The 22,814-nt window shown below is 48.8% G+C and overlaps 1 protein-coding gene across 1 annotated transcript in view; it reads right to left on the bottom strand.

Moving 5' to 3' along the window:
- The window catches only part of lama2 (laminin, alpha 2), a 103,754-nt gene that overhangs the window by 6,872 nt on the left and 74,068 nt on the right, over positions 1-22,814 (bottom strand). Inside the window, exons 30-57 of the mRNA XM_049004573.1 lie at positions 22,187-22,311; positions 22,018-22,104; positions 21,745-21,938; positions 19,961-20,103; positions 18,967-19,065; positions 18,610-18,721; positions 16,706-16,868; positions 15,528-15,738; positions 15,089-15,205; positions 14,376-14,539; positions 13,777-13,915; positions 13,290-13,392; positions 13,064-13,180; positions 12,460-12,642; positions 12,232-12,237; positions 11,685-11,839; positions 10,909-11,052; positions 9,903-10,036; positions 9,523-9,682; positions 9,312-9,436; positions 7,916-8,078; positions 7,363-7,507; positions 5,595-5,733; positions 4,339-4,459; positions 3,527-3,703; positions 1,433-1,581; positions 779-955; positions 312-489 (exon numbers count right to left, since the gene is read on the bottom strand). Of these exons, the coding sequence (XP_048860530.1) occupies positions 312-489; positions 779-955; positions 1,433-1,581; positions 3,527-3,703; positions 4,339-4,459; positions 5,595-5,733; positions 7,363-7,507; positions 7,916-8,078; positions 9,312-9,436; positions 9,523-9,682; positions 9,903-10,036; positions 10,909-11,052; positions 11,685-11,839; positions 12,232-12,237; positions 12,460-12,642; positions 13,064-13,180; positions 13,290-13,392; positions 13,777-13,915; positions 14,376-14,539; positions 15,089-15,205; positions 15,528-15,738; positions 16,706-16,868; positions 18,610-18,721; positions 18,967-19,065; positions 19,961-20,103; positions 21,745-21,938; positions 22,018-22,104; positions 22,187-22,311 (3,930 nt within the window). The remainder of the gene's footprint in view (positions 1-311; positions 490-778; positions 956-1,432; positions 1,582-3,526; positions 3,704-4,338; positions 4,460-5,594; positions 5,734-7,362; positions 7,508-7,915; positions 8,079-9,311; positions 9,437-9,522; positions 9,683-9,902; positions 10,037-10,908; positions 11,053-11,684; positions 11,840-12,231; positions 12,238-12,459; positions 12,643-13,063; positions 13,181-13,289; positions 13,393-13,776; positions 13,916-14,375; positions 14,540-15,088; positions 15,206-15,527; positions 15,739-16,705; positions 16,869-18,609; positions 18,722-18,966; positions 19,066-19,960; positions 20,104-21,744; positions 21,939-22,017; positions 22,105-22,186; positions 22,312-22,814) is intronic.

Genomic DNA, 22,814 nt, shown 5'->3' with positions numbered 1-22,814 from the left:
CCAGTCTCCTCTACAATCTGATTGGTTATGTCGCTGAACCAATCGTTTTTCGCTATGCACTCTGAATGTGGTATATGTTTATGAGTGAATCCCCCAGAGAAGAGCATGACGGGATATGTAAAATAAGCATTCCAATGTACATGTGCTAATGTAAATAAAGCATAATCTTCCTAAACAGACTGGAGCTGTACTTCAGGCCTGCAGGACCAACCTGCCTCTGGTTAGGGACCTTCTCAGGTATAAGAAGACTGTAGCAGGCTGTCATGTGACCGCAAAACCCCTGCCCCAACCCTGCCCCAGGTGGAACGTACGCTGGATGGTGGCAGCGTTGGTAAGCGATGCGGTTCTGGCCACCGCTCCTCCACCTCCTTGGTGTCCGGTTTGGGCGCCTCCTCGGGCGGCAGCCCGGGAGCTGGGAGTGTCGCCATGCTGGGGCACTGGCCAATCTCTGCATTCTCAAACGCCACTGGCTGAGAGAAATCCCACGGTCTGTGGGGAAGAGCAGCAGCAAGGATTTAAGAACCCAATACAGCCCAGCTCACCGAGCTGGCAGTTTGAATTATGAAAACGGTCAGGAAAGCAGACAACCCCATTAAACTGATCTAAATATGGCTCACTCGTGTTGATTCGACTGGAAAAAACTATGGACTTAATAACACACACCACTCACTGCTTAAAAACAGCTTTTGTCACATGATGATGTTGAGTGAGAGTTAGACAACCATGAGTGAACGGAAAGCGGGATGTTAACAGCGGGTACGGCCATGTCCCCTCTCACATAGTGTTGATGACGAGGTTCCAGATGCAGCCCTCGAAGGGTACATTGGTTCTCTGGGCACCTGTCTCCACATCTGGGGGGATCCCACCCAGGAAGAGCCGCTTGATGGTCATGGGATGGTCGTTGGGGAGAACTTGTTCCATCTTCTCTTCTTCGTCTATCTGTACTGTGAAGCCCCTAGTGGATGGGAGGTAAAATGCACTTCACTGTGTGCTCTTCCAGCCGCCTGCCACAGATTACCCCCCCCCCCCCCCCCCCATCGCATGTGTTTCCCCCGGTATTTCTAGTGCCAGCCAGATTCACAACATTCCTCCATCTTATACCAGTGGCCCCCGCACCCCCCTTAGTCAGACGTGATAACAGTGCTGGTGTCCTCCTGTAAAAGTAACATGACGGCTAACCTTTCAGCAGTGTTACCATGGTGCGAAAGTGTGTCGGGGCGTGTATCGGCGCTCGCAGTGAGATTTAAAGGGCCGGAGCAGGAATTCCCCAAGGGGGAGCCCGCTAAACGGCGCATCTGCCAGGGAGTTTCAGGCCAGCACGGTGCATCGGCGCAGATGTGTGACGCGCTCTGTATGTGAGCTTGCGGGCCCACTGTGCACTTTCGCTATGAGGAGTCACGCAACTCAGGGTGCATTATTCTGCTCTACCCACCCGCCTATCCTCTCAATGCGCAGGGCATGCTCCCGGCCGTCGTGCAGGATCCCCTCTTCTGGTTTGCGGCCCACCCTGCGGGGGCCGCGCCCGCCGGCGAACACCAGCACCTCCAGGACCCCCTTGTTCAGCTGCACGGACAGGAAGGCCTGCAGTGGAGGGCCGATCGTAGGGAAGCAGAGCAGCGTTAGGACATTCTCTCGGCAGCTGGAAAGACGAACGGGAGGACCCAGAAGGTAGCCACTTCCAAAGTAGTGTCTTTGCACAGCCTGAAGGGGCGCTGTGGGGCTCAGCAGGAATGGACTAATTCCTGTGTTCAGATGGTCACCGGTTTGAATCCCGGCGCTGGCAGACCAATGCCGCTGTTGGACCATTGAGCAAGGACTTGACAAAGGACTGTGCAATACTGCAAAAATTTTCCAAGGGAGGAGGATAAGTGGCTGACCCTGCACTCGAACCCCAAGCTCTCTCACGTGTGTGTGTGTGTGTGTGTGTGTGTCTCCCCACAAAACCTATAATTTTAATGTTGTGGGGACCATTTATTCAGTCTCCACAAGGGGAAACACAATTTTATAAAAATCTGTGACTGCAATCAAACAATTAAAAAAGCCAAAAATTGTACTTGTACTTTGTTTGGTTACTTAGTTGTGACTGGGTAGGTGTTACGGTTGTCACTGTTGAGATTAAGGTTTTACCCATAGAAATGAATGGCCAGCCTGTGTCTGTCTGTGTGCTGGTGTCTCAAAAAGGACAGCAGGATGGGTGGGATATAACAAAAGAAGCATACCAATGTACCTGTAATTGTACTCGTGCAAATTATAGCAAATAAAGCATCATTTGATCACGTCAGTTTACAGAAACGACACGCCCGATTGAGACTGCAGGTTTAGCTGCGATGCCATTTCCTCCTCATCCCGAGCCGGCTTGCAGGGATGCTTCCCAGCATCACCTCCCTGGCCAACGTATCTAACTGAACATCTACGTGCTCATGGTGGACCTGGCTGAGGAGGTGACGAGCACAGCCACTGACAAACAGAGCACGCTTTTCACCCCCCCCCCCCCCCCCAGGCAACCTGGCGAAATGACTGCCCAAGCCACAAAATGAGGCACAGATCAAATCCCCCTCCCCATCTGAGATGATATCCACTTCATTTATGGACAGTAATTATTTTCAAAGGTGACAGCCCATGCCCCCCCACCCCTACCTGGGCTGTTGCAAATTGAATCCAACTTATCACTGTGCTGTTGCATAATATTTTCTCAGTAAAGACGTTTCCTGGCAAATGTTAGAGGTTAAACCTGCGGCTGTTTGCTTCATTCAGTACCTGTAATTGACGCGCTGCCTGCCAGCGCTCTGAACACCCCTCAGACGGGCGGGCAGGGATTCGAAGGCCCCACTAACAGAGATGCTAAAAGTCACATTTTAATTAAAATGATCCCGAGATGCGCCGCTATGCCCCCTTCAGAAATAATGACACCGGTGCTGTTTTCGAAGGGGCAAAAACAATTATTATCACATGTAGTGTAATCAGGCCTCCCTGCTATTCCACACACATCTATGTTCATGTATGAGGACACATCAAGCTGCAGGACATCATGTGCATCGTATTATTATCATTAACATTCTGAGCCCTTCCAGAATCCATCTCCCATAACTGCTTAGGAAGCTCAGGGCCGGGCTGTGCTGTGCTTGGGGTCTATTCCACAGGGCAGGAGACTTGTCATCATTCCTGTGAAGGTGGCCGGCTTATAGTGGATGCGTGTTACATGTTTGTCATCGAAGTGTAGAGGATTTCAGTTCATTTGGGGAGTCTCCCAAAAATAGCTTTGGGATTCCCCCATAAGAGAAAGAAAGATGCAGTGTCCCCTCCCACCCCCGGTTAGCAGCTTTTAACATCACCTTTTATGGTTGCCACAACTGTCCCCCAAATCCTGAGCCATCCTCCCTGTTGACTACTTTCATCACCCCTCCCCTCCCCCCAACAACAACATTTATTACTGTTACACCCCCCCCGAAAACATCCAGGGGGACCAGGGACCCCCCTCAAGGCAATTGGAGCACTGATTACAGGGCAGGCCCGAGATGACTCTTACCTCCCCCGTCTGCCTCCTCTTTCTCCTGGGGGGTACAGGGACGCCCCCGCTCCCAAACAGGATGATGCCCTTGTCGCTCTTGGTGCTGAAGGACAGCGTTATCTCCGTGTCCACGTCAAACGCCATGCCTCTCAGCTCCACAAAGCCGGGCTTCGGGAAACTGACCGTGTGCAGGTTCTGCAGGGCAGTGTGCCAACAGCTCAGACACGCTCGGCTGTCAGTCATCACACACACGACAATCAGCTGGCTGTCAGTCATCACACATAACGACTGTCAGTCATCACATGCTAAGGCTGCATTATAATTATCCACTCATGTGTCAATCACCACCAGCTCAACTGTCATTGGTCACACACCAAATCAATCAACACTCAGTTGCCAGTCATCTCACGTGGTTACATGGATTATCACTCTCTAACATAAACCACTAGATAAGTGACTTGTTTGGATAAATATGAATACCGCAGGGACAAGACTGTAACACTAGGCTTTATCCTCCGTCTGCTGTTGCTCTCTCACTTCTCTGTAGTTTAATACATTATACAATGCACAGCGTTAAAAATTCACCCTCCGTTACTCCATCTCACATGAGCATATTTTTTTCATTGATAATCACATCCAGGTCTCGAAACCCCCCCGTGTCTCCTCTCTGATGTGATTTCTTTCCACCAGTCAGACTCAGGCTCTCTTACTGGCATGGAGAAAATTACCAGGCTGCAGGAAATATTCCATGGACCGGGCCCCCATCGCCCCCCCGTGCATAATAAGCGACAGAAACATCAAAGAGGAGAAGGTGATAATCAGACACACACCTCTATCGCACAGCCCTTCGTCAGGCCTGTGTAGTCGGAGCTGCTTAGCAAATTGTACGGTGTTCTGGAAACTTCTATGTCCTTCATACAGCCTGCGTACTTCTTCATAGTGACCTCTGGCCTGTAAGGGATACACTGTAAATACAATGTATTTCCAACCAAGCTGACCTTTTGTCAATAGCATCTATAAATGTGCACTGGTGAGAAGAATATTATCCAAAGAAAATGCAAAAAAAAAGCACATCTGCTGTGTCATGCAAAGAAGAGGAATTAAATAGGCAGCGGGAATGAAGTGGATGGAAGCTAAGCTGGTCCTAGCAGCCCCTACGTGCAGAGGCCCCATCAGGTCAGCCACCCTGGCATGAAAAGTGTGATCTTTCATTCCTGCGATTCTGCTGATGGATGTGAGTGGCATTACAGAGACTAGCAGCACGAAAATAGCCTTTTCTGCCATTATCACGTTTGAAGAACAAAGCACCTGACCTCCTCCACCAGAAATGCCACCAATTTGCCAGCCTTTGACAGAGAAAAATGTGTATGGAACACATGCAAGAGGATACACGTAATATCTATGTGCCTTTTACCTTGTTTTCATACTGTAAGAACAAAAGACACGTGTTAATACTTGCCAGCATGACGATTTATGAAATGAAGAGAACATTATACAAACAATGCTAAACCATGGAATATAAATGCTGGCTCAAACAATGATGAATGCACCCTCGTTTCACTGAAAAACATCGTTAAAAGCCTTGGCCAAATGTGAACCTGACAGGTATTCAGACGATTTCGTTATGGGACTCCCAAGAACTACTGTGAATCGTTTCGCCGCAAAGAACGTGGGCATTTTGCATCACAAGGAGACACACAGGACTTTGGCCACTTGCGTAACACTGGAACGTTAAAGCTTACGCAAGTGTCCATTGTAGTGGAAGTACTGCCATTTTCAAATCTATTTTCTTTTATGCTTCCCTTTACAATGCCGATTCTTTATGGCACAGAGTGAATTATTTTTCTCAAACAGGGGTCAGCAATCACAGTGTCGCACTGACAGCTGACACACGGCTTTTAAAGTTCAAGCAATTACAACTCCATTTCTTGCTGGAGATTTCATCTCGAGACCCAGAACGGCGAGAGGGCTTGGGGGAAGTCAAAGGGGACTAAGTTCTGGGAAATCAGGCTGGCCCGGAGAAGCACAGTAGGAGGGGAATGACCAGCTGGACAAAAACAACAGAAGCAAATCCTCGTAAGCACACCTGAAATTCCCAATGGTCGGCAAACCTCCAAAATATATCCGTTCGCCTTCCTTGAGGTTCAGCCCAGAGCTGGCACCCTGGGATGTGGCCACCAGGTTCTCTTCATCGCCGGAGTCAATATCCACGATAGTCACACTTGCTGTTATCAAAAGAGGGGCAAAAAAGTAATATTAGACAAAAAATCATTATACACACCAAGTTACCTACGAAGGAGGAGGAGTTTGACCCGAGAGTGATGGAAAGGCGGCATATATGTGGGACCTCCTTTAGGAAAGTTGGAAAAACATCCCAGGAGGCCACCTCATGAATCTGGTGTGGAGGAGAAAGTTGGGTCAGCCAGTCCCTGGAGCAATTGGGGTTAAAGGTCTTCAAAGGACCCAATGGTGGGATTACTCTGCTGACCACTGGATTTGAACCAGCAACCTTCAGAGTCCCAACCCACAAAGCTGCCCCCAACATTTTTTTTTGTTTAATAATTTGTGCATAATTCCATGTTATTTTATAGTGTTCATGTCTATAGTAGTTTTTTTTTAATGTAGAGAATAGTACAAATAAACCTTTCTTTGGGTAGGCATGTCCAAACTGGTTGACTGGTACTCTATATATGGAATAACCAGATGATGTCACAATGACAACAATGTTTTCCCCAAATGGCCCCTTCACTCCCCCATCTAATCCCTGCTCCTCCCTCAGCTGCCAACCTTTACAATCTCTAGTCCCCTTGCACACTCTTTCCACTTCTCTTTATTAAAAGCCTGACTTTGAGTGACTTGTCTCAATGTAATCAGGTTCACCAGATCTGCATCTGTGTCTATCCCTTCATGTGCCACCTCTAAATGACCCTCTTTCAGTTTTGGTGTGATTTATCTCAGATCATCACCTATGTTTCTGGGAAGTTTGAAAAAGATCTATCAGTTACTTCTAGATTTACTGTGTTCATAAGATCAAGTGTTTTCTACAGTACAGCTGCCCTTCTCTTTCCATTGCTGCTGCTTCAATTTGGGTGTGATTTATAAATAAATAAAATCTAAATAAAATTTGGAGTAGATCTTCATCCATGCAATGTTGTTCTGAAGTAGGAAATAAAGTCCATGAAATACTCTTTGAGTTATCACGTTCTCAATGTCAAGTATCTTCTACAGTCTTATCTTTGCTACCATTAAGCCACATCGCTTTCTTGGTGTGGTTTGTTTCAAAATGAAGTTCCAAACATTCTCCTATACAAAGTTCTTTGAAAAAGATCCTTTTGAGTGTCCCCAGCTACCCTTCTCTTTGTTACTGCAGTTTTGCTGCTCAAAATTTGATCAGTGGTCTCAAAATTTCACCAATTACAGATCTGCTCCTGTACGTCAAATTTATTTTGAATTATCGCACTAAAGGCATAAGTGCCTTTACCCAAAACCATATGCATTCCCTCTCCATGGAGTACAATTAAACTGGATAAGTGGCAAGCAACCAAAATGTTATGGTCAGAATTAAGTGCCAGGATGGAAATTGCTGCTAAATACTTCATCATTCATAACAGGTGAATATATCATGTATATCAGTGTTTCCCAATTCTGTCCTTGGAGACTCAAAGATGGTCCACATTTTTGCTCCCTATCTGGCAGGGAGCAAAAACCTGGAGCATCTGTGGGTCCCTGAGGATCGAGTTGGGAAACACTGATGTATGTAATAAGAATTTGTGTCACTTTAAGATGAAGCAGTTAATTTGCATGGAAAAGTGATAAACATTAAGAGCAATAAGGAGCCATGCAGGTTCTCATACCTTGCTTCAACATTCTGGCCATGGTGAAGGACTTCCAGTGGCCGTCATTGTACCGTTGGCTGCTGGAGACATTGCCTGGCCCGGACCCCAGGTCGTAGCTGACCTTCACTCTGCCGTTACTCAGCTCTACACTCATGAAGTCTTTCTGTCTCCGAAAGAGGTGTCAGGGGAGAACATGAGGGTCCTGACCAATAGCGAGAGCAGGAAGACAGGAGTGACTCCTGCCATGACAAGTCATACAAGTTGCCCATCTGTGATGCTGCAAGATCCAGAGTTTGTGTGTCCAATCAGATCAGACTATATACAAGCATCATCTGGGTCTGAATAATTTAGTTTTTTAGATTTGTGAGTAGTACTTTATAATGTAATGCACTGTAAATAAGTAATGTAAAAGATGTTTCTCTTAATAGGATCTTCATTGTAAGGCTGCTTAATTAACACTGATCCAATCCTTTTCCTGGATGCAACTGTTTCTGAATTTGCTGCCCATACAAAGCTTCAAAACGGTATCGGTGACAGAGGTCGGCCCGGTCGGTGACGAGGGCGGCCTCACCATGTCCTTCGTGGCGAAATGCATGAGGAGAGCGTTGGTGGAGAAGGTGCGGAACTTGAAAGTGATGGTGGAGATGTTGGGGTTCCAGCGCGTCGGCCGGCTCACGGCGGCGTAGCCCTCGCCGTCAAAATGCACCGTCCCTTCGCTGTCTGATGGCTGAGGGCTGGGCGGGACATACAGCACAGGACAGGGGGATGTGGGTTCCAGATGGTAGAATAAGACCAGGAACATCGTGGGGTGTATCCACAGGAAAATGCCGCATCTTTTTCATAGTGGCAATTTTTTCTACTTCATTTTACTAGCATTTATAACTTCTGGCGAACCCTTATGTTGAAGTGGTTAAATTAGTTACAGAAGAATAACATAATGCATCTTTAACAATAATCCACTGGAAAAACTCAGACGCAAAAGTAAGGAGGTAATTTGGTTATTATTAATATTAAACAGTGAACTTAATATGAATAGTAAATCATAATTAGAGAGTGAATACTTTTGTAACCAATTAAACATTTAAATGCTCCTCCTCATTATCATCATTGTTAAATCAGTAGCAATGTATACTGTTTATTAAGAATAAAAGCTAACATGTTGGCCAATAGATTAGATGGGAACTACAGTATAATAAAAACAGTATTTATTTGTATCTCATCAGTCACGTCTCAATAACCCTACAGAAGTAGCATGTATTGCCTTTCATCCACATATGAGTGATTAACTTAATAATTCATTCTTCCAGCATTTCTTAGTCCTGTGAGTTGCAGTCGCTGTGACAGTTGTGTCTCAGAAGATAAATTGGCTGTAGTATAAGCAATTTAGCAGCCAGCACCAGCCGAACTGCGCAGCCCAGCATCTCAGCAGCGAGACGCCCCAAGGACTCTATTACACGAATGTATTATTTATGTGGTACCCAGGACTATAACCTGAAAGTACGTAATAATAATAATAATAATGACATAATAATAATAAACTTAAGCAGTGATATTCTAGGTTTTTTTCTTTTTTTACATCTCCAAGGTTTGTCATTTTTTTGTTCTTTTCGTGACCTACACTCACTGCTCACAATTTATTTTGCTCCAAACCATGTTTACAGCAAACAGCAAACTACTTAATTTAAGAAATTTGTCGCACGCCTGTATTTACTCAGCAAATGAAAAGCGGCTGTCTGACGGCTGCTACAAATACTGGTGGGAGGGGGGAAAAAAATAGGCTTCACGACCCAACAGAATTACCTATGCTATCAATCACTGCCTTGTTTAACCCAATGGGAATTAATGAGACAATTAAAGCAATTAGAGGACTGTTAAGGCTGTTGGTGGTTGACAGAGGCATTTAAAAAACCCATCCAACATGGGTTTCCAGGCCTAGACCCCTTCATCGTAACTCCGTGCAGGCTTACCTCACTACACAACCGGCACAGTCTCCCTCCCGCTCGCGATAGTTCCACAGTCCTATGGGTTTGTTGTCCAGGTAGGTCTCTCCCATGCACCCAACGAAGGTGGCGGTTTTAACAGCATCAGCTTTCTTCAATGATCAGTCGAAACAAATGTCAATACATCTCAAGGGCGGCTTGATGAGTTTTTTTTTGGAGATAGCAAGTTGGACCCTACCTTCACGCTTCCCAGAATGCCTCCAACGAAGAGATAGGCTTTCTCGTCCACGTCGAGGATGGTGTAGCCTTTGGGGGAGCTGGCGCTGATGGAGACGGGCATGATGCCAGCTTTCGGGCCCTCCAGCGCATGGACTGAGATGGTACCATTGATGCCGATACTGGAAACGGCCAAAACAAGTCATACACCAGATTAGCGGGATGAGCCGACCACCTGCGTCCACACTGTGGCGCTGTTGAGGCAGATGCTATAGCAGTCGCATTCTTGAGTCGAAGTAGTTATCTCAAAGCAAAGGGTGCAGTGAAATTTAAAATGTAAAATGGTAAAGGAGGTCCCACACCAACAGCCAGCCCCCCCCCCCAGCTTCATCCCTGGCCCACCGAGAAGCTTCGATCCGGTGCCAGTTCCCATCGTGGATGGTGAGATCGGGGTACTCGACACGGCCCACGCCGGAGCCGACATCCCACAGGAAGCTAACCTTGCCCTTGCGCATCTCCACCGCCAGGAAGTCAGTCTAGGAGAGACGAGCGATTGAGATGCACAGAGACGGGCGTCTAATTGGCGACATCATGAGCATATCACTGGGGCCCCACTCCAGGGGCCAACGGTATGGAAGAAGAGGGGAAGCACAGAGCAGGACACATTAGAATGAGATGCTGAGGAACGACAAGCTACAGGCAAATCAACGAGAGCGAGGGGCCTGTGATTTCCCCGAGGAAATCAGGGCTATGGCCGCATGCTGGTGCTTCATCTGAACTCACTGCTAATTGCCGTGGTTGTCGTACACAGCAAAATTATATGTTCTCTCTTGGGGACTGCATATTGAATACCCTTTCATCATCTCTTTTTTGCCTTTTCATCTAATTGTCATCAAAACGTCTGAGAAAGCATGATCGGGAGAGTAATTTCAATTTAATTGCGGTGCATTAGTTATCTGGCTAATAAACAAAACACTGCTAAATGGCTTCGCATCAAAAAGTTATAGAGATAGTTATAAATATTCAAATATTTACACACATTCCCTCATTTTTCAGGTTATGTCTTCCTATGGATGCCAGTAAGCACCGTGAAATAAAAGCAGGTGATATATTGGTATGTGTGTCAGATACTTGATATTTATTTTTTCATTCATGCATATGGGCTGTTTTGATGATATGGTGCCACTTTACAATAAGGCTACCCTTATAAAGGGATTATGAATGGTTTATAAGCAGGTTATTAATTAGGTTGTAACACTTTGTCATTACTAGACAATTATACAGTTATATCAGTGTTCTTTTTATTAATAAGTTACTACCATTTATAAATGGCAAAGGGTAGCCTTATTGTAAAGTGGTACCTGTGATACTATAAGAGATAATGGAAGGGATTTTTGGAGTGACTTACATATTGGGCGCTGCCCAGGTAGAAGAGTAAATTGTCCGGGGATCCGGTCTTCACATTCAAGATGATGGTGTTGTAGCGACCTTTCTTGATTTCGGGTCGGTAGGCGCGGATGCACTCTCCCCCCGAGGAGACGGACACTTTAATCTAGATGGGAAGGTGGGGGGGGATCTCAATTCATCGTTCTTTGCGTTTATTGTTTTTACATTCACGGCAGAGCGAACCTCACCAATGGTCAGCGCTTCGTGTTTTACTACAGCGTATTTGGGTCAGAGAGCCGATGTTAAGACAAACGTCGAGGCAAAGTTAACTAAAAAGAAAACGATCCTCTTAACAGCCCAGCTGTATTTTCGAATGTCAAACAGTGGATGTCTGTTGCTGAGGGTGCAAGTCAAATGCTCTGTGGTTAGGAAGCTCATAACTAACCAATTTTGGTATAACTAACCCATGACTGCAGCCATCCTGTCCAGGGTGGACCCCAATCTTTGCCTCCATGACCCTGACCAGAAACTAAATGGACAGCCAGATGTGAATGTATGTAAATGGATCGCTTATGTATTAAATAGCTAGGCTGTCTGATTATCATTCTCTGATTATAATTATGCAACTATTATACACAACCTTCTGATTATGTGTTATATACTGTAAATACGTCCATTGATCCTGTAGTACGGGCTAACTATTGTGCCCTCTCATTGTCAAAATTGTTAAAATGATATTTTATTGATGGTGAGAACTTGGTAGAGAAATGACCGTGACGTTTGGGCTGCGCCACGCACCGAGTTGGCCTGTTTGCGCGCTTGGTTAATCAGCTCCTTTATTTGCGAGATGTTCTTCTTCAGATTGTCTTGGAGCTCCTTGATAGGCTTGAGCTTCTCTAGCAGGCGGTCGGCTTCATCCTCCAGGTCTTTCACTTTCGCCCCGGCTGCATGAACTTAAAAAAAGGAAACGAAGCGAGAAACGGGGTTTGATCGGCGCATCTGCAAGGAGCGGCGGGCGCTAGTGAAGAAGCGACTGAGCGCGTGCGGCTAGCCTGCTGGTGTTAACGGAGGCAGTGGGAGCGCAGTGACTGAGATCGATTAATCATAGACACTCCGGAGGAGGAAAGGAATATGAGACACAGACGATAATGAATAACATGCTAATCTCTGATTAGCTTAATGCTAATAGTAAGCAGAATGAGCTTTGAGTTGCGAAGGCCTTGCTGCAGAATGGAAAGCAGAAGGGTGTTACTCTGGCACCATGCTAATTTCGGCAGTGACCCATGCAGCACTAGGCTCCAGTTAACATGCGCAATGGTGAGACTGTAACGAAGGAAATACGTACTTATGGCTGTCGAGGTTCACGAGATCATCACGAGCACAGGACACAGAGACAAAGAAACACTAGTAAGGAATTATCTTCACTTACGTATTTTCTTTTGGAAAGGCATTAAAGTTGCATTATTATTATCACGCCATTAACGCAAGTCGGATCATCACCGCGTCATCTTGCGTTACCGCAAATGAACATTCAGCGTCGTCTGTGTCAGAGACACCCTGTAGGGATACCTACTATTTTTGTCGGGGTCCTGAATCATGTTGTCAGCCTTTTTGATGTCATCACCCAGCTTGCTGTAGTTGCGCTGCAGGCCCGCTAGGTCCAGGTTCATATTCTTGAGCCTGGCCAGCACATCGATGGCCGTGTCGTTGGCGTCCCTGGCCTTCTCCTTGGCCGACTGCAGCTTGGAACTCGTGTCTGCGTGGACAGCCGGGCAGAGCGCGTACCGCACCGGTCAAGTTTCTGAGATGTCCTGGACCTCATACTGTAGGTCCAGTGGGTCAATAATGGCGAGCAAAGAAACTGTGATGACGCAGCAAGTACAGAAGCTCACAGGAGAAGTGACTGCAACCCCATCAAGACCTTTATGGGTAACTCTGCTGCTTCCTTTGTTCCAACATTCCAACATTGTTTACGTTCACATTTACATTATGTGTTAATGTCATTGCTTGTTTTTTTTTTTTTTGCACTATTTCCTGCCACTGTATGCCACTGTATATGCTTGGTGTGACAATGAAGCCCCTCTTGACTTGACCTGACTATTGGCTGACTGTGTTTTGTTCATCACAGACAGGCCACGCCCAGAAGGGTGAAGCCCATTCCCGCATGCTGCCTTTACCATTCGGGAGGGTCTCCAGCCTTCCCAGGGCGTCGTCGATGGATTTCAGCAGGTCCTTGCTCTTGGTCTCGGCATTCTTAATCCTGCCCTGCAGCCGGCCCAGATTTTCGGCATTCTCTGAAACATATGGCACATGAGTCCATGTTCCGCAGGGCCGTGCCGCTCGACCGACGATCCGCCTGCATTTCAACGACGGCCTGTGGCTGGAGACTGTGGAAGAGCTCACCCTTAACGTCACCATCCAACTCCTTGGCTTCGTTCCACAGCCGGAAGCTCTTCTGCAGTGAGTTCTTGGCCAGCTCCTTCAGAGAGCCTCTGGGGCTGGAAGCCTGGGCAAGGACGAGACAAGGAGGCGGAGTCAAGATGGCCGCCTGCGAGCTAGCGGTGACATGAGCTTTGATGTTATGGGTTCTTTGATGTCCGCTGATGGAGGTCAATGTAATTGTGCAAGAATCACAAGGAAATTACTGTATCTGTTTTATACCCAGGGGATTCGGGTGGGAACAGAGGACCTTCTATTTTATGGGGGGTGAGGAAGGGGGGGTTCTGACCCCACCCCCGGCTCAAGTGGATGGCATCAGAGTAACGACACTGAAAACAATTCACAATAACTGCATTCAAACAAGCCGGAGCTCTGATTGCTGGGGGTGTGGCTGTGGAGCACTGGGGGGGTTAATAGCGATGTCGCGTGCGCATGTGTGGGCGGGGCTCACCAGCTGAACGGCCTCCACGCCCCGTGCCCTGGCTTGCTTGGCCAGCCGCTCTGCCTCCTCGATGAAGTCCTTGATGTTGCTGTAGGCATGGAATGCTGCCGTGGCATTGAATGACAGGTTCTTGGCTTCTGCAAGGATACTGAGAACCAGGCAGGAAGGGTTAGATGTGGGGCTGAAAGCTTGCATGGCTGACATGCACGGAAAAGGCCCGGGAACCCCTACAGAGTGACACCCCTCTGTTCAATGAAATGATGTCCAGCCCCACGGTTTCATACTGTCCTATTCTTTAAGTACTGTGATCCCCCCACCCCCCACTTGCTGCTTGCATGTTGCACCCAGGGGAACCGGGTGCCGCTGTATACCTGTACATGCATGGTACGACAATAAAGCCCACTTAATTATTATTATTATTATTTCTCGCTATCTGTATGTCACACTGTGGTCCTTGGGAACATCATTTCCTGTCATTGTATACACGTATAAGGATGGTATGAAAATACAGTCAACTTGAAAGTGACGCAGCGTTTTCAATAAGCGACAAGCAGCCCCACAGTGAGGGTGATGTTCTCGCCAGCACTACCATCTGGGGCACCGCCCACCTGTCCAGGATGCCAGCAGAGTCCTTGAGCTGGGCGGCGTGGCTCTCCACCTCCAGCATCAGCCCCGGTAGATTCTTCTCATGCAGACCCATGCTGATCTTGTTCACCTTGTAGTCCAGCTGGTCGTCCAGATGGTTGAGGTCACGCGCCATATCCTCCAGGTCCTGCATTTGGAGGCTCGGAACGTCATGCGTTCTCACTGACCTTTGCTCCGGCCTACCAGCACCGAGATCAGCTGCGGTCGCGACCTGCTAGCACCATGACCTAGATTTATTCCACCCTGCCAGCTTGCTGCAACCTACTAGCATTCTGAGGCGCTCCATGCTTTCTCTGAGCTCTTGCTCGTTACAGTCTTGACCTTACAGCTCACCCAAAATGATCCAATCAAAATCCAAGCAGACATGCTGTGATGGGCTGGCCAGGGGCAGTTGGAAGGAGGCCATGTGTGACTCGGCAAGTTAAGTCTCTGTACTTGTGATCGGAAGGTTATTGGTTTGAATTCCAGCCTCAGCAGAATGATCACATCTCCATTGGGCCCTTGAGCAAAGCTCTTAACAGCTGCCCTGCTCTCAGACCCCAAACTTTACCTGCAATGGTGTTTGTGTATATCTTAAAGGAGAGCAAGTTATGATGTTGTGAAACGGAGCATGCAAAATTGCAAATGAAGGGTCATTTCATAATAGCATTGCAATCATCTTAGCTCAAAGTCTTACCTCCACCTCTTGATTGATGTTGGCCGACAGAAGGTTGGCCTCGCCGAGGATACGCTCCGCCTCAGTCAGGGTGTCCTCCGTCCCTGTCATGGCAGTGTTCACGGCATCCCTCTTGCTCTATGGGCAGACAGATCTATAAACGCTAAACTCTAAGCCCCCCCTCCATTGCACATGGTCATGATGACCACAGCCCAAGTGAACCAACAGGCGATGCTGTGATTGCTGATTGAGAAGGAATCCCGTTGTGGTACAAAATTAATGACACATGTACCAAACAGTCTGTTGATTTTCATCAGACTTTTCATAATTTTTCTTACTCTCTTACAAGTTAAATTATTTGGAAAGTGTGTGGTAAACATTCAGCACAGCGACCACAAGCTCTGATCTCTGGGGTCCAAACCCAAATCACGGGGCTACGTCAGAACTGAGAAAATCCCACCTCCAGCATACTCGTGTTCCACCGGTTCAGTTCGGAGAGGGCGTTGGTCTTGCGGATCTTCAGTTGGGCCCCCTTCAGCAGCTCGTGTGCGTCATCCAGCTTGTCCCGATAGTCGGCCACTTTACTCATCACCTCCTGCTTCAGGTCTTCCGTGGTTTTGTGTGGATTTCCAAAGAGTCGCGTGACCCTCTGCAGCAAAGCCTCTGCTGCCCTGTAGAGCGTGACCCTTAAGTATCGGTCATGTCCAGGTAAACTACCGCTACACACCCGTCTGTGTTGTCCCTGCTCTCAGTTTATTTTTTGCAGTAAACTGCCACTAGATGGCCATATTTATTCTTGCATGGTTAAGCTAGGGCATAGGAGAAGAATACATTACGAAACTAATTTGATTAGAAAGAATATTATTCCTCTCACCCACCTCAGGCAACTTTTAATTAGTTCATTAAGATTTTACATGAGAAAGGAAAACTTTGCTAATTCTGTCTGGATTCGCTCATCCACAAAATGGTTTTGCATAGTGAAAGTACGGAGGAAACATGACAGAGATTGTACACATAACCACTGCACGCAAGCGTCCAAGCACAGCACACTGATGTGGCCTCACTCCACCACGGATCGTTTTCTCATTTAATGCTGGTGTTTATAATCTAAATGCTGTACTTAGAACACGGGCCCAGTGTTGTATGCAGTAGGCTGATTTCTCTGTAGATGACTCACGTGGCCCCGCCTACCCTTGTCCTTTTCCCAAAACCACCCAAACCCATATGGGTTTTGCACGAGGCACGCCAAAGCGCCGTGGCAGGATGCAACGCACAGATGAGGGTTACTGGGAGAAACCCCAGCATCCTGAACAGAGGAGGGAGGAAGCAGGAACAGCCGGCAGGGGCCCAGGCAGAGCCCACACGCATGCACACGCTCACAAAGAGCAGCCAGTATGGCATGGAGGCCCATCAGGCTCTGGAGAGTAGGTGTGAAGGCCTCCGACTGCTGCCTACGCTACACATGGACAGTGAGGCAGACGCACATTAATGTCAAGACGTCAAGAAGAAAGTGATTAGTCACTGCTGTGAGTACAGAAACTGACCAATACTTAGCGAAGTATAAACAGAAAGAAACATTCGAGAAAAGGTACTCTCTCACGCAGTGCCTGGTTTGGTCCTGTTGAGGGCGCCACCTACCCCAGCTCCTCGTCCGAGATCTGCTTCTTGCCCCCAAACTGGCGCTTGTGCAGCTCCGCCAGCATGGCCTCAATCTCCTTCTGCATCTCCTGCAGGCTCTTCTCAGGGGTGCCGTCGCGGGAGCCCAGTGTCTCATTCAGATGCTGGGCCTTGTCCTGAAGAACTGGAGACAAAGCGAAGGACTCTGCATTACACCAGGGAGCATACCTGACAGGGCAGAGAAATACCCCCATTGCCTTTCAGAGGAGCATGAGGCACCGAGAGCATCATGGGAAATGCAGGACATGTGACAGGGCGGAGATATACCCCCATTGCCTTTCAGAGGAGCATGAGGCACGCAGAGCATCATGGGAAATGCAGAACATGTGACAGGGCAGAGACATACCATCATTGCTTTTTAGAGGCAATCCGCTTCTGTGGGGGTAGCTATCGTATTACATACGATTAACTGCAGGAAGGCTGAGCCGGTGAGAAACACGGACTGCAGCCCAGAAAACATACAACGAATCACTCGCATAAAACAAGCTACCTCTTGGCATGGAGAGGTAAAGCTAATCTCAGCCTATCACTTGGTCCAAAGACCAATTAATTCTGAAGCAAGGAATACAGGCTGGCTGGAGCATTTACGGAGGCTTTGCGTGCGATCGGCGCCGGGAGAGGCCGTGAGAGAGCTGCCATGCCGCGTTTGGAGGGGCTGAAAGGCAGGCCGGGGGAAGAGGACGACAACAAAACACAAATATGGCTCTTTTTCTCTCCATTCGATGCGGGCCTTTTTTTTTCTTTTTTTGGTCGATTCAAAGAAATTCAAATCCTGCTTGGCAGGCTTTAATCACATTAATTTGGTCTTTGAAATCCAAACCGCACATTTCAAAAGCAGGGGAGTCTCACAGTGGGCTTTAATTTACATAAAAACCATCAAAATGGAGCATAATTAAACGCATTTCCCAAATTCAAACAAAAAGTGCCTAATAAGATTACAAAGAAAGAATACATATCTATTAACGTTGTCCAGCCCCGAATAACAGCCCACTGTGTTTTAAAGTACTTTAAGTTGGATTCAGTCTCTACATTTTAACTTGTTTATACATGAATATTCAGCAGGCTCCCGTCTGATTGGCCTTTTCATCTGCCACCGCTTGTCCGCGTCGCGTCGCCATCGATGTTCTGGCCTCCGATTGGACAGCACATGCTGGGCAGGGCCGCCCGCTGCGCTGCAGGTGCGACTCTGAGACCACCCGCTCCGGCTCGCCACCTGAGCAGAGCCCTGGCTTGTCTCCCTTGGTTACCGGCGTTGCCGCCAGAGGCGGTGCCTGTGAAGGGCACGCGCCGTGCCAGTTTGGCGTCGTTAGGCTGCCTTTTAATTAAGCCGCGGCGCTGCACCGCTGGGATCGTCGCTAGCGCAATCATCCATCGGCTTTAACTGCGGGAAAAACTGTTTCACAGCAGAGGCTGTCTAATCACAGAATGAAAGAAGCGGATGCAGACTGAGAAGAGGCCTCCCTTTTATACTGTGACCCTGCTGTCCGTTTCAAATCTCTGCCACTTGGCTTTGACAGGCAAAATGCTGGAAAACACTCTGCGAGTGAATCTGAAACGATGCTTTATTTCCATCTGAAGAAGTGTATTGCAATGCTTCTTTTCATATATCCCATCATGCTCTCCTTTGAGATATACACACAGAAATATAAAAAGTTCAAATACAGGGTCAAGTTCTTTATTCAGCACCCCTGGAGAAATTTGGGAGGGGTTAAGGGTCTCGATCAAGGGCCCAATAGAGGTACCACCCAAGATGGAATTCGAACTGGCAACCTTCTTCACCAGCACAGAAGCTTAACCCATCATGCACCAATGACGCCACGATGTTCCCAGGTTTCGAATGAATTGGTTTTTAAATTGCTCCTCACCTTTAGCGCCCAGGAGGGTGTTCTTGACCAGCAGCTCCAGGTCTTCCGCCCTCTTCTGAATCCTTTCGGAGTCAGCGTCTGTTTGGGCGCCGTCCGCTGACACCTTGGTCGACTGCGGAAACAGAAACGGCCTGCCATGACCACAAGGCTGAGCCTGGTGCAGGAGAGACTCGGGCGGCAAGTATGTCATTAATATGGGTGCTTATGTGGAGGCATACGTAGAGGAATGAAAGATGCAGATGGTGGAGCTGATTGAGATGGAGGCAGCTTCAGCAGATGATGGCTGAGAGCTGCAGAAACCACGCCAAGGCGGGTCGGGACGGAGGGAGCAGAGGGTACGGGAATTCGGGAACGTACACGGCCCAGAAGCTCATCCATCTCTGTCACCAAGCTTCCCAGATTGCTGTCTGCCAACTGGAGGAGCCTCTCTGGCGCCCTCTGGGGGGAGAGCAGGTGCTGCAGGAGAGGGAGACCGGGCGAGTCACGCAATCTGCCGGAAGCTTCCGGAAGTATGTAAATCACAGCGGCCCTTGAAGTTGACAGAGCAGTGTTGCCACCTGCCTGACTATCTACCCCTGCCCCATAAGCAAAGATAACTACAGGGGGGTGAGCACAGGATGCTGCTTCACATGCCGCTGAACAGAGGGGGCGTGAAGGTGCCTCAGAGAGTCAGAAACCTAGAAATCAATACTGGAAGTGACCTGGTAGATACCCGTCTGTAACCGGGTGACTGCGCGCGCCTGCCCTGTTCCTATCTTTTTTGAAGATTTTGGAAACAAAATCCACCTGTTCAGGGGCAGCAATACGGTGTCTTTATCTTCCGTTGTATCTAAAGCGTTTAACACGAGAGACCGCAGATGGAGTTCTTTAATGTCTGCGATTTCCCCGAGGCGGCACACGTTCAGAGTCGGGAGGAAACGCTGTCTTGAGGATGTGTGAGCTCTTTAATGTGACGTATAGGGGAGTCGCCTGGGAGACTGAGGACTTGAGCGAACGGGTAGAAAGGCGACCAGCGCTGCCGTAACTCGGGGCTTGGGATTCCGCTCGTCCCAGAATCCCAGAGATTCACATTACAAAAACATACAAAAAGAAACGCAAGAGCAGAACAAGCATTCGCATACGGCTTGGTGAAATCGTACGCGAGTTAAGCATGTGTTTATAGCTCGGCTCACAGGATGCTAATGGTGTAACAGGATGCGTGCACAGCCCAGTTTGGCCCGATGCCTCTCTCCCCTGCCACCCTCTTCCTCTCTTCTCCTCACTTATGATCTTTTCCCAGCAGTCAGACCCAGTTTACTTCCCAGCCTGGAGATCTCGCCTTGGTTAAGGACCAGCCGCATCTCAAGTTTACCTTGAGCTCCTCTGTCATGTTCTCGAACCTGTAGAGCACCTTGTATGGGGGGGGCAGGGGGCTGGTGAGGTTGACGCTGGAGATGAGGCGGTGGAGCCCGTCAATGTCGTTGAGGAGCACGCCGCTGCAGTCGTCGTCGCAGGCTGGGAGGGCACACACACGCAGATACACGAACACACACACACACACACACACACGCAGATACACGAACACACACACACACACGCGTGTGTGCACACAAACACAGATAGACGCATACACACACACACACGCATACGTGCACACAGACACACACAGACACACACACAAACACACACACAGACCGTTACTGTCAGCTCCATCACCCCACCATATCCTATTAGCTCCAGCTACAAGAAACTAACGAGCTGCTCTCCTAGACTGTGTGTGTCTCTCAGCCAACTCATCCCCCCCCCCCCCCACGAATCCTCCAACCCCCCGCCAGTGTCAGCTCCTCAGCTCAAACGCCCATCCGAAGCTAAAGTGGACGTGGAACTTTTAGGAGCTTGTGTTGCCCAGCAACCTGCTGCGGCTTGTGGGAGCCTTCGACGGCTGCAGACGTGCCACTCCGCTGGCAGCCGCGGAAAAACCAGGGCGGCTGCTTAGCGCCATTCAGCCTCATCCAATTTAACGCACAATGCAACTTCCCGGAAAACAGAACTAGGTAAAGAAGAAAAAAAATACGGGAAGGGCACTCTCGACATTTTTAAGCTCATGAGGATCCTGGATTTTTCTCGCTTATTTGAGATTAAGTAAAAGTGCCGTCGGGGAATGCGATTTCGAGTGTGAAATTCACCCGAGAGGGGAAAGAGGCTTTGGCTGCCCCTTTGAGACTCCCGACACGTGTCGAGTGGCGGGGGGATGGGGCATTCTGGCTCAGGAGACGCGTTTTGTATGGATTTTTTATGTCCCCACAGTGTCTCTGAAATGTATACTTTGAGAAGTGCCTTCAAAGAGAATCAAGCGGCCAGATATTAAAGTTTAACCCCCTGGAACTGAGCTGGGATTTGGGAGAGGGATGACCGACTTGATCTGTCAAAGCAGGACACAGCTGAAGGAGGCGGCTGTGCGTCATGCGCAATCTGCAAGGTTACATGCTCCTTCACCCCCACAAACCTATACGGGGGGGGGGGACGTTCAACAGAGCCGGCATGTTACCAGCTGTCTCGCCAATTACATTCCTCAGGCACAAACAGGCGCCAAAACGGCGATTAACATTCCGGATGTTACCGCGTCAAAGTCCCATGCAGCATGCAGCCAAGGCACTGCATCCACAGGCGAGGAACATACCGCACGTCCAGCAGCTTTTAGGCCAATCAAAGGAGACCATCAACAACGAAATTAACTGACGCAAGAGCAACAAGGGAGAATCCGTTTAATCAGATCAGCAGATGCCTGGTACCTGCGGCTCGACGAAGCTCTGCTTGTTCTCCGTTCTGTGGTGGCTTATTCGTACCGGATTGCTAAAACAGATGACTAACCTCAAAATGCCTGCGACAATTACTTCGGAAAAGCATTACAAGTATGCCCAAAATTTAATTCCTGTCCTGTCTGTTAACGCGGAGCAGGGAATGCAATCAGTTTCAAATAAACCAGGAGCCTTATAAAGATTTTTCATTAGCACAGAGCTGTAACACTAACACACACAGGTGATTAAGAAGCATATTACTCCACAAACACGTATAAGTAGTCAGAAATGAGAAAGAGATCACATTTGGAGGGGTGTGCGGGGGGCCGAGAGCGGCGTGCCCAGGTGGGGTACGTACACATTATCTGGGATGCTTCACACACATGCCGCTCCATGCATATGCCACACGTGTGTCCGGTTGCCCCTGGGCGACAGACGCACTGCCCGGTCCGCTGGTCACATGGCTCGGGCAGAGCGCCCACCGGGTCACACTTACACTCCTCACAGCGCCCGCCCGGCACCTGGGGGTCACCGTGGTAACCGCTGGCGCACCTGGGGGCGAGAAGGGCGTGGTCAAAAGCCGTCAAAGATGACGCCGCAGCTTCTGTGACATCATGCCGGGGACTTGTACCTCTCGCAGTACTTGCCCTCGTAACCCTCCGGACAGGCGTCGCAGCGGAAGTCATTGAAACCCTCCAGGACACAGGTGGGGCTGAAACTGCAGGGAGGTGGGGTGAAAGGTCAGTGTCGGTTGCCTGGGCGACCACCATGAGGCGAGATGTGTGACAGGGCAGCCCTACTTGTTCTCAGGGTTGGTGAGGGGGCAGGCACATGGCCGGCAGTCCTGGGGGGACCCTCGCACCACGCCGTAGTAGCCAGGGGCACAGTGCTCGCACCGGTCACCCACCGTGTTGTGCTGGCAGGCCTGGGGGAGGGGGGCATGGGGGCACACTCAGGGCAGGAAGCAGCTTCGATTATGCGAGTCAGACAGACGCACCTGAACAGCAAGACGATGGCCGCGCTGAGAATCAGGGGCACAGCTATGGCGTGTCAACCTCCCCACCCCTGAGTAAAAAAACACATTCACCATACCACTGCCACATCCCCCCCCCCAACCAAAACCTCAATTCAGACAGTGCTGCCCGTTAAGACATTTTCATCCAAAGACACCCACCAAAAAGGGGAGGGTTACAATTTATGCATGCTCCCTAGGATTTGAACCCATGAACTTATGATGCATTATCAGCACCATCTGCTTCTTGTTGAGCTACACGAGCTCCAAAACCCAAGCCCAGGGTGGCACCCTACTAATGTCACCGTCAACGACACCAGGCGTCACCACGGTTACCTGCTGCATGACAGCTAATAATCACTCATAGCCAGCCTCCATCCACATGTGGCAAGCCAGGAAAAAGAAGCTATACAACC

This window comes from Brienomyrus brachyistius, unplaced genomic scaffold (genome assembly GCF_023856365.1).
Source record: "Brienomyrus brachyistius isolate T26 unplaced genomic scaffold, BBRACH_0.4 scaffold112, whole genome shotgun sequence".
In the NCBI taxonomy this organism is placed as follows: Eukaryota; Metazoa; Chordata; class Actinopteri; order Osteoglossiformes; family Mormyridae; genus Brienomyrus; species Brienomyrus brachyistius.
This window is presented reverse-complemented; position numbering and strand designations above follow the sequence as displayed.